This window comes from Trachurus trachurus (assembly GCF_905171665.1).
Source record: "Trachurus trachurus genome assembly, chromosome: 1".
NCBI classification, from domain to species: domain Eukaryota; kingdom Metazoa; phylum Chordata; class Actinopteri; order Carangiformes; family Carangidae; genus Trachurus; species Trachurus trachurus.
The window spans coordinates 14,012,353-14,024,289 of NC_139891.1; the positions used below are offsets into that span (position 1 = coordinate 14,012,353).

Genomic DNA, 11,937 nt, shown 5'->3' on the forward strand with positions numbered 1-11,937 from the left:
AGGGATAAAAAAAAACAAAGTATTAAGCCAGGAAATGAAAGAAACAGTTGTGTCATGTTGCTTTATGTGCTGCCAATTTATCAGAAAGTAAAATCAGTGTCATGTCTGTTGAGACAACATTAATTGCAGTATTTTTGAGGCCTGCGTAGCATCAAACTGACAACAATAAAAGCAGATATTCAGAATTTGGGGTTGGGGGTTACAAGCAGGACATGTAATCCTCTTTGATGTCTTTTGAAAGGCTCCAAGACTTAAAACCTCCTCCCATTTGTTAGCATGAAGTGGTCAGGATGCATAGTGGGCTTAACTAATGTTCTAATACACATTATAGTCTGAATCATTCTGCATGACTCTTTCTGCTAAAGGCCATTTGGCTCCTCTTAGTCTTTCTGTCCAGTTTATGTGGACAGGAACAGGCTGCATTAGAAAAAGGGTAGTGCATAATGTTCAGTGTGCTTATGTGTGAAAAGAAGGAATACATAGGACGCTGTTAAAGCTCACGTATCATTAAATTTAGTCTAATGTGATAGTACTTTAATGATATGTAAGCTTTAACAGTGTCCTATGTATTCCTTCTTTTCACACATAAACCTAGTGCTGGTGTATTCACCCGAAACTGTAGTAATCTCACCCTAAAACACACGTGCACAAAAACCCCACCCACCTCCACAAACACACATGAACCTGGAGTTAGAGGAAATCATGGAAATCACTCAGCTCACCATGTTCCATAAAAGAAGTGTACAGGATATCCTCTATGAGTGAACGCCCCACAGTTCTCCTCCCACTGCCCTCCCAGTATCTCACCTCATATTGTTTCTCAGATTATTATTTAGTAGTGATAAAGTGAAGGAGCCATGAAAACAGGCGGCACAGCGAGTACCGGAAACTGAAGTGGGAAGCCCCACCTTCGGCTATCCTGAGGGAGGGCTTCTGACGGGTGACATTTCTCAACATGATGGAAAACAGGTCAAGCCAAAGGTGATTGTTTACAAGCAGCTCGACTTATGATTGGGTAGGAGCAAAAGTGGGAATCAGTTTGGTTAAAAAAAACAAAAACAAAGAGCCAAGCTGAGTGTGGGAAACCTGATGAACAAAATACTGTTTTAATGCCAAAAGATGCATTTCTGTCCGTAATCATATTGGGGCATTGAAGAGAACCCTGCCCATTAAATATAATTGCTCTTTTCCAATTCCAATTATGTGAACACACTTCCTACACACATACTAGAATAAGAATCTTTTGCCAAACAAAGACACATACCTCTAAAATTCAAAATTGCTATAGATATTGTAATTCTGTTGTTATTTTGAATTTGTTTGGCAACAATAATCAAACTGTGTTATCATGACAGCCCTAAATTACAGTTTTATTGATTTGGAAACTTTTGATAAAAACATTTTTGAATCACCCTCGCCCAATGCCAGCTGGGATTGGCTCCACCCCCCTGTGACCCTGGACAGAAGAGTGGGACAGCCAGTGAATGGATATTTTAATCACATAGCAATGAAGATAACAAGCCAGCATTAAACTCGTGACATGCTCACAAAAGCCACCAATTGTGCTCTTAATTTTACAAAAATGCTTTCATCCCCAAAGTGTCAAGCTCACTTTATTTAACAGACACGCACTCTTTATAATTTGTCCCTTTGCCCCGAAGAGCAGCTTTTCATCCCGTGCAGTATATGCAAAGAATTAGCATAATTGTATTTTGTTTTCGTTTGCATTTTGCTCCATGAAAAATACATTTCATTCATGCAGATTACAGCATGTGACACTATGAATACATCAATTACTTGCATGATGTTTTTTTTATTAAGTGTCGAGATGTGTGAAGAGCTTGATAAAGGTTTCCATCTTTATCACCTCACACCTTCCAAAAGACAAGTGTGAACTCCAGTCTTCACAGTCAAATGTGTGTCAGAGGGTGTGCAAGTTGTCAACAGCTGAACTATAATGTGATGCTTGGTCTGTTTGCTGTAGCACCAAGGTATCACAGACTCCACAGATCCATGATTTAACTGCAGTTTGTGCTCAGCAGAACCCAGTTCCCTTTGCAGTGGGTAATATGAGTGAGTCTTAAAACCACTGTAGTCTTGTTGCTGCCAGTATAAATTGTCCACACAGCCTTTAGGCCAATTTAAAAGCTTACTATACTTACTAGAGAATTAAGGATAATAGTTTTTCCAATGAACTGTCATATTAATAAAAACATATATATACTGCCTGAGTAGTGCGTGTTCTGGGTTAAAACAAGACTTTAGTGCCCACTCTCAATGAACTCTTTCTACTTCCCCAAAAAACCCCAGTCTCACTGGTCTCTCGTGAAATCATCACTTGTTTTGACTTATCCTTTATTCTTTCTCTCGAGTTGTTTCACTTCCCTGTTAAATGCACAATATTTCTGCAGTGACAGCGTTTTACTGAGGCACTGCTAAAATAAGTGACTTCATCCCATTTACAATAAAAAATTGTAAATTCGCTATACATTCTGTACAGGAAGGTCAAACTGATCAACTTTAAAACTTGTTGACTGAAACCACACATTGCAACTCACGTAGGCGAATAGAAGCAACACTGAAATAGAGAGTTGGGCCTGTATGGACTTCCTGCCAATATGTGTTTGTGGTAGTGTTGAATTCCTGTTTGTCTTAAACTGACCAATCAGCAAAGGCTAAAATATGAGGTCTGTGGTGAATATATCCTGCATTAATGTTCTATTATTACAGAAAACCTTCTTGGTAACAATACTATATATACCCTTCATTGTTTTTATTAACATGCACAACTTCAAGTCTGGTGTCTCACTCACTGATTTTGGTCGAGTAGCTTTATCCTACTATCTGCAAAGACTCTGTGCTTATAGAGCTATATCGGGAGCACCAGGACACCCAGACACACACAAACACACCCCGTGTCCACAGTCACAGTGAAAGCAACCACAGGAGCACATGTATTCACATCATGTTACTCTCAAACACACAGGCACATACACATCCTCGTCCAGATGTTGTTTTGGAGCTTTTCACTCTCTTCTGTTGCTCAGCTTTGCGTCATAGCCAGCCAAGTGTGTGTATATCCATGTTTAGATAAGTACACACTGGCTGGTGGAGGTGTGTACCTCACATACCATGTCTCCTGGTTTAATTGAATACTTGCAGCATATGGTTTACAGTGCACTTGGGCCTTGCACTGGCACTGAGGGGCCACCTGCTTAGTTACAGTGCAGTAGGTCTACACTATATACAGATCATGTAATGAAAGATGTGGTGAAAAAAAAGACTAATCCTCATGCACATACTGATGTGTTTTATGTGCATGTCATGGTGCTCTATAACCATAAATATGCATGGAAGCACAAGCTGACACACGAACAATAAATGTCCTTACACAGCTGCCAGCATGTATGATGGATATTATGTGCTTATTACACGATGGACTCGAAGTTTAATTGCACAACACATGACAACAAGCGTCTCAGGGGACTTATATTCTACCTAGTAAAGTTCCTGCTTGATGGATACACGCAAATACTGTGCACACACTACCACCGCCACCACACTCTGTTCTGTATCCCGAGACACCTTTGCAGCAGATTTATAAAACAACTAGACTGCGCCATAAACTCACAGTGCTTATTCTGCTTCACCATCGACCTCTCAGGTGTTAGGGTTAGGGGCCACTGGGTGGGCTTGGCATCCTAGTTGTGCCCCTTTTGAATGGAGCTTTTCATCCAAATGGGATTTCCCAACTATTTAGAGCCTATAAAAGCACCAAGCCGTGTTCTGTGCCTTTGTGCGTTCACTAAGGCGGAAAAACTGTGTGATTTGTGGTATCTGATATGTGACAGTATCTCCTGAATATCTGGAAGTGAAAATACCACATTCCCAAGGCCTTTGCTTTAGTTTTAGATTCCTTTTAGGGGGGGGGGTGGTTGGGCTGACTTTAACCATCAGTGTGGAAATGGTCAAATGTCCCAGAATCAGGAACAATTTATCTCAAATCTCATTTACAGTCTCATCTGGGCCCAAACAGAAAGCTGCCAAAAGCTGCACACTCCCGAGCAATCAGCAGTTGAAGCGATATCATCACTGTTGCTTTGTTTCTGTGGTAGATCCGTGGATAAGAAATACTGCAGCACATCCCACAGGGAGACAGTGGAAGTGGTTACGTAAACAAAGATGATTCTATCAACACGTTAAATAGTGTTTTTAACATTGTATTTTTCATCTTGAATAGTTATTGTACAAAACTTCTATCTACTATCTTTGTACATAAAGAGTGTATTTTTATTCCTTACTTTGCTCGTTGTTTCCTTGCTGCTGTAACAAGTGAATTTCCCATAAGTGGGATAAATAAATAGTCTTTTATCTTCTGTCACTGCAGAGAATTTCATTGTTTCAGTCATTGATCAGCAGTGAAAAACCAATACGCGCTACATCTAGAAGCCAGCTTGTCATCTGTGTCCTTCACAAAAAGGTCCTCAGAGCTAGATAAACCGTCTATACGACCACACTCAAATTCCCATGCTCTCCCTGATAGCAGTGTCACAGAGGGCAGGTTGGTGCAGGAATCAGCCCGCTGACCGCCCAGAGGCACCGTCGCATATCCCTTTTGTCAACTTTCACCTGGAAGTCTCAGGTTTTTCTGTCACAGAAAAAAGAGAAGTGACTGCACTCTAATGAAAATGTCAGCCACTTTTTAGCTACATGATATAATGGGAGTGTGTATATAAACAACACGCCACATTTGAGGACATTTAACGTGTCCTGTCTACACATCTGGGAAGTTTTCCTCATGTTATTTAGCACCATTTTAGGTAGGCTTATGGTTTGGGTTAGTTAGTGCAGTAATGATGTGGTGGCCTCAAAATGACACACTGACCTCAAAGACATGTGATAACAAACAAACAAAAGGACTTCCAGAAAATGGTGTGTTATTCACACACAAATTGTGCTGGCTTTTGAGAGGATGTTTACTAAACTGAAGCCTCAAACTCTGAGTTTAACTTTGATCCTACTGTAGCTGAGTGAAAGCAGCCTTCTGAGGAACCACAGCCATAGCAGGGCATCGTGTCTGATTGCAGGTTTTAATTGGTTAAAGTAACTGTGTGACATCTCATCCACTTTCACTGTCACAGCTGCTCAGAGGCCGAATGAGGAAATCAGACCTGAGAGCAACTTTGGGCTCCGAGGGTATGACTGTTGTCAGTACTTGCGGGTGCATGCACAAGTGTGTGGGGGGCAGGGGACACACACATACACACACACACATTCACACAGGACACGAGGGAGAAGGGGGAGTGTGTTTCTTGCTAGAGAGAGGGGAGGAGAAGGGAGGAGACCTGCCCTCTCGCTCTCTCTGAAGCCTGAATGCAGTGATATAGAAAAGTTGGTGGGAAGTCAGAGAAAATAAGTTGCTACTTTAAGAGAGCTGTGGGCTCGGGCTCGTTTCTCATTGACTCTATTTTGGACATTTGTTCAGAATTAACAGGGAGCTGCTAGAAGGTTATAGGTTTAGTTATATATTTAATGAGTGAAAAGATGTCTGATTCTGGAGTCAATCCACACTTGGAGGGAATTATTTCTGACTTTGAAGGTTTGTGATCTGTTCTCCACTTCTTCCTGATGATTATTTATCAAAAGAAACAACATCTGTCAGGCATACTCTGTTCGCGTGTAGTACTAATATCGACCAATATCTTCTCACTGCCAATGTGCTGTGTGTGCATGTCTGTAAAGTATTTAGTATCATGTATTCCTCAGTATGTGTGTGTGGTTGTGTCTGATTTGTACTGTGTTAAAAAGCAGAGTGTTGGGCATATTCCAGCCAAGTCCTGTAGACGTATCATCTGTTATTGATTATACCCATGTTATGTCAATAATAGAAACAAACTCAGCATTGACACCAGCACTATTCCAGCACCGGAAGGCTCTGAGAGGGAGAGAGTAGAAACCTCAGCTCTAAGAGTTAACATCTGTCTAACCTCTCATACAACATTCACAATTGTGTCTCTTTTGTTTTCTAAAACAGTGTGAGGCTGGCATTGATTCCCTTTGTCCTCCTTTTCCTCTGCTATTCTGACTTTCTTCCTTCCCCATTTCTTTTCCTGTTCCTCCTCCTCTGCTAAGACCTTCTGCTCCCCTCAGCTGAAATTTGCCCCACTGTCAGATGTCATGGACTGATGCTGAAAGCTGAGGCCAGAAAGAAGTAGATATCTTCCCCAGACAATGAAAGCATATATCAGACTTTCATTAATCTTGTTACCTCGATTTATTGAATAATCATGCAGCAATGATACGTCAGACTCGCTGCATGACGTCATTCATTTAGTGAATCTTTTGTATTGAGTGAGTTTGAAACAGCTGGAAGAAATCTTTGCGGGGTCTTAAATACTACAAAAGTTAATTGAAAAACCACAGCAAACTTGTTTATTCTTGGTCAGACGTCGCGTCATACAAACTAGTACGTTTTGGGCATTCCCCAGCCTTTATTGCTGAAACTAACCTAGTTCTCAGTCAGTGGTGTCCAGACATCCTCTTTTTTTTTTCTTCTGATGATCCATTTTAGTTATTTTAGTTCAACTGTGATATTATGGGCAGATATGGAGGCTCATGATAGCTAGTTTATTCAGAGTGACATAAAAAGACAAATGCACTAAGGCCAATACAGGGTCACTCCCTGTGATGTATTATCACCTGCTGCATTCATTATTCCATAGTGACCACCATAATCTCATGTATATGTCATCAGTGGGGCAGCACAAACCAATCTAATGTTTTCATCCAGCATATAAACAACTGCAGAGAGAGAGGTGCATGGCAAACACTTGACTGAGTAAATCCTCCTTTTATCCCAGATCATTATGTTTTCCAGTACATTGCACTGCGCTGCATCTCGCTCTGAGGAGGAAATGGGCACAGGCAGGGTGAGGCATTTTAATTGGTGAGCACACTAAAGATGTAATAATGCCTCTTTGGATGGACTCGTGTGGGACTATTATGGAAAATGGATGATCGCAACTGCCATAGAAACTACACAGTGAAACAATAATATAGCTTTCTGAAAGGTAGAACTGTCTCTGCTGAATCTAAACGTATGAGTCACGAGAGAACAAGCCCAGAATGAGCCCTTATTTGTATATTCAGAGAGGCTTTGTAGAGTCCGACTTGGGCTCCTGCTATGTTTGCCAACCTAAACTGAGCTTTGTGTCCAGTCCAAGGTATTTGGGCTGATTGGCTGTTTAAAGGTGCCATGTTGTTGCTCCGGTGTGGCGTGTGGACACAGAGAGGAAATTAACATAGAAATGGGTCGAGCGCGGCGTCGTGTGTGGTACGTTTTCTAAGTCCAACTCAGAGGCCAGTGTGTTATTAAGTTGATTTAAGTCGATTGTGTGCGTAAATACAACACTTTCTTTACGGTTCTCTGTGGTGCTGTTTGTTCCGAGACAGTCATATGAAACCATGGGTGGCAGGGAAAAAAGCATGTAAGACATTGCAAATACATCTGTGTGAGTCCAGTTAAATAAAAAATAGATTTTTATGTAGTACCACACACACACACACACACACACACACACACACACACACACACACACACACACACACACACACACACACACACACACACACACACACACACACACACACACACACACACACACACACACATACACACTCATGAATATACAAACATAGCTCCAAGAGACTGCAGCTCAAACTGGTAACTCAGCATCATCATGTTCTCTACTGAGTTTATTTCAGTGTTCTGCCTTTTTTTTTTTGCTGAAACATGTTTTTTTTCTGTCATTGTGTGTGTTTAGAGAAAATGAAAAAAGTAGAAAAAAAAGTGCTTGGTCTGAATATTTGGATTTCTGCTTTGAGGTCATGATGTGTATTCTTTTCTCAGTCTATCTGTCCATGTGGCCTCCCACTTCTCTCTCCCACACTCTCCCTTTCTCAGGACTTTATAGAGAGTCCAAACAATGTGTGTGTCAACAGGTGTTAAGTGGAATGCAGCCACTTTCTTTATACCTTCTCTGCTCGCTGATGTAAATCAATCTGTTCATGAGTGAGATGGTTAACCAGCACCTGATCAAAGGAACACAACAAGGTTTGACCAGTCAAAGGTTGAGGCCTAAGGAGCCTGAGGCCAAGCACCAGACCAACAGCTGCCTGAATAACTGTGTGTGTGTGTGCGTGTATTAGTGTGCATGTGCACTCTACAATTAGTTGTGAAATTGCCATTTTGTTTATTAGGCTTCGTTTTCCCTCTTTTAGACATCTTGTGCTCCACCATCACCGCTCTGCTCCAACTTCATCTAAGTTGTCTTCCCTCTCAACCAATCACCTATAAATCTCCCAGAATTCCTTTGTGCTGGACACAGTGTGATGGCCAAACCAGTAGGGAACCATGCATTAAATCTGACACAGTGAGCTACTACTACTGCTGCCAGTCGGCATTAGTAAACACAACACCGTCAGTGGGCAGTTAGAGGAAGTATGTGTTTGACAGCGTAGCATTAAAGTTTCATCTGACCAAGCAAAAATAATGTAGTGTGAAACTCTATCGCTGGTTGTTTGGCCTTGTCAGATGGGAGGTTTGGTCATGTTCTTCCTGGTCTGACCACATCGACTTTACTCTGTGGCTACTGACATTAGATAGAGTCCACTGTGCATGGACGGTTTCATATAACCAGTGTTTGACAGAGGGTAACTTTCTCAGACACTTGACTTATTGTCTGAGGCTTGAATTACAAGACTGATTATGATTTCAAGGGCACTACAGTAAAGTACATCCTTTATTAATTAAAATACTGCTGCAATGGATTTTCTTCTTGTCACAACACAGCAGAGCTTTATTTTTATGATCTGGATTCTCCTTTATACACTTACAGGTTTAGGTTGTGTTTAAGGTTGTGTTTACATGCAAAAGGAAGCTGGAGAGATTCACAAATTAAGGTCTGAGCTTCTTCTTTTTTTTTTTTTTACAAACTGGAGACTCAGACTGTTGAATTCTAACAGTTTTCAGAAACCCTGTTTTATTGATCTGTTGTTGTTTGACCTGATGATTTGCCTTTTGCCGTTGCTGTTTTCTGTTAATGCACACTCAGCACTTTTCCCATTTGTTTTTCATTCACTCAAGTCTGTCTGGCATGGTCCACTCAATTTCTTGGAAGTTTTTTTTATGGTGATACATCTGTATGTAGTGTCAAGACTCATTAACAGCAACACAGTATCAAACATCAGTGCTACATTAGTCAGTCTGGGATTTGATCATCAGGCAATGAAACAGCTTGGATCCACAGAGCAGCTGTGGCAACCCCAAGATGCTTGAAACAACATATTTGCTTTGAAAAAGTGTTTGCAATTGAGAATAAGTGCTCATTATTGATTTAATGTAGTACCTTTAGTGCAGTACACAGGTGCGGTAACATTGTTGTCATTCAAGATGATGTCAGGTAGTATCCCATAGCTTCATTTTAACAGGAATAATTAAAGGGATACGGCAACATTTTTTTTTTTTTTTACGTGTCTTGCCTCATCCCAAGTCCATGACAAGCAGATAGACACCATCCTTTCGACTGTGTGTGCAATAATAAGGGAGACACACTGCTGATCTAAACGGCTACTTTCTCGCCTAAAAATTTTTGAAATGTCTGAGCTAAAATAAAATCTGCCTCTGACTGGTGATTTTGGCTCGGGTAGGAGGCAGGCTAACACTACCTATACACTTCCAGTGTTTGAGCTAAGCTAATTACGGGCTCTATCTCCCTTGTTACTGCACGCACAGTCGAAAGGATGGTGTCTATCTGCTTGTCATGGACTTGGGAGTGAGGCAAGACACGAAAAAAAAATGTTGCCGTATCCCTTTAATAATCTCAATAAATGTCAACTTCGTCTTGACCTGTTTTAACCTCCCCGTTTCTCACCCTGCAGTCTGTCTATATCTCCCGTCTCATTTTCCTCCTTCCTCCCCTCCTGTCTCTCTGTTTACTTTCCTCCCGTTAACTCCCCACTATCTCTTATTAGTGCATCTGGGCTGAGATGATACTGAGTGTTTGTGTTCATTGGTTGGAGATGTCCTTCAGTAAGTGATGACACTGATGATAGAGAGGCAGCGCAGCCTAACACCTGGGCTGTATTAGAATAAATGAACCGTGATCCAAAAAATAGGGATACAGCTGCCTCCATCTTTGTTTTTGTTGCTCTAGTAATCCTCGACTTTTATTGTCTGTGCTGCATTATCTTCCCACAAGAGACACTGTGAGATACTGGACACTGGGCGGTGATAGGTAGTGGAGAGACGCGGGGAGACGAGACTCCTGGCTGCTGTTAATGAGGTTCCGCTGAGGTAGACTGGACCTCTTGTTTCCAGCTCATAGTCTGGGAATGCTGCTTTCACTGGGAACAATACTCCTTCATCCATCTGTCAGTCCCACACTCATGCACAAATACTGTTCCTCTTGCTCTGTGATGCTGCAGCACATATTCATATGCCTCCTTTTCCCCCTTTTTTAAGAGAGGGAGTCTGAACTACCACAGATCATGTATAAAAAACCCCAAGAGTCTGTGGGAAGAAGCATGACCCTTAAAAGTATAATAAGAGTTGAGTGATCATCTAAGTGAGAAGTGCCATAAAGTGCAGAGAGATTTAAATCCACTTCTGCTCTTAAATCATGTATACTTGAGCGCACAGTCTCTAAATACAAACAAACAGTCGTCTGTTCTAGTCCTGCGCCTGAGGGCATATAATCACAAAGCAGCCGAGAGCACAACTACCAATCTAAGATCACTTAACAGGTCACTGGCAAAACAACGTCTCGGACGGTACTGCTCTTTTATGATGAAAAAAATTTGCGAACATGGATCCTGATATTTCTCTGTGTTCAGCTTCAGTTCTCACATTTACAGCTCCTCCAAAATGTAACAAAAGTCTTCAGCGAGGGTCAAGAGATGCCGGAGTCTATACGCACTTTCCAAAAGTGTTGGGACTCTCAGAGGATGTTAAAATGAATCGCAACACAATACAGCCTTAGCGTGCATCGCAAAACGTTCGGCTCCTTATGAAATCTGCAGAGCGATTCTGGCAGAGCAGCTTATTCTCTCTGGCCAGAGTCGAAAGTAGCCACAGCCTTGGACTCCCTCTCGGCAACCATAAAAAACAGGACAGAGGAAAGCAAGGGTAAAAAGGACACAGTCCAATGGCATTGTGGATTTGGACACCACAATTTTTTTATATGTATATCTATCAAAGGCTGGATTGTAAAGCTGTTTATGGCGCCTTATTGGATAATGAACTCAGATCTCATCAGAACTTCAGCACAAAAAAATAAGCAATGAGAGTGTGAGAAAATGACTTGAAAGTGGGCGTGAGTGAGTGTTTGCTGCGTTTTTGACACTAAGACCTTTTGTGTGTATAGTAAGGGGCATTTCACGCTTTCCATAATGTAAGTACTGTAAAACTATCAGGGGCGACTAGCTGGCCTTCCAGCCTTCGCAGCACTTATAAGACCTGCCTTTTACTGGCAAAGAAGGCCACAGATGAAAGGTAACCGTGCTTCAAGGTCTAGATGAATGGTGTTCAGGGAGGGGTGGGGAGGCTAAGGAGATTTGTAACACAAATCGCCATAAACTCTTAAGAAGCGGGTGCAGATCGGTTTATATCTGTGGTGAACGAGAACGTCCTTGGTGTGTCCGACTAAGAGGAAAAGAGAACAAGACGTCGGCTGTGGCCTGAATTTTTTTGTCAGGGGGGTGGGGGGCGAAATTGTATCAGATGTCCAGCATGTAGGAATGAAGCAGCTTATAGCAGTAAATTAGATTAGTGGTGCTGGCTGATGTGTGTGTGTGTGTGTGTGTGTGTGTGTGTGTGTGTGTGTGTGTGTGTGTGTGTGTGTGTGTGTGTGTGTGGGGAGACAGCTTTGATGTGATTGT

At 41.7% G+C, this 11,937-nt stretch overlaps 1 protein-coding gene across 3 annotated transcripts in view; it reads left to right on the forward strand.

Moving 5' to 3' along the window:
• The window catches only part of septin9b (septin 9b), a 72,406-nt gene that overhangs the window by 17,712 nt on the left and 42,757 nt on the right, over positions 1–11,937 (forward strand). Inside the window, exon 1 of one of the 3 annotated variants that reach the window (XM_083973704.1) lies at positions 5,393–5,599. The exons of the other annotated variants lie outside the window; for them this stretch is intronic. Within the exon in view, the coding sequence (XP_083829830.1) occupies positions 5,533–5,599 (67 nt within the window). The 5' untranslated portion in view covers positions 5,393–5,532. Of the gene's footprint in view, positions 1–5,392; positions 5,600–11,937 lie in introns of those variants that run through there. 3 annotated transcript variants of the gene reach the window in all.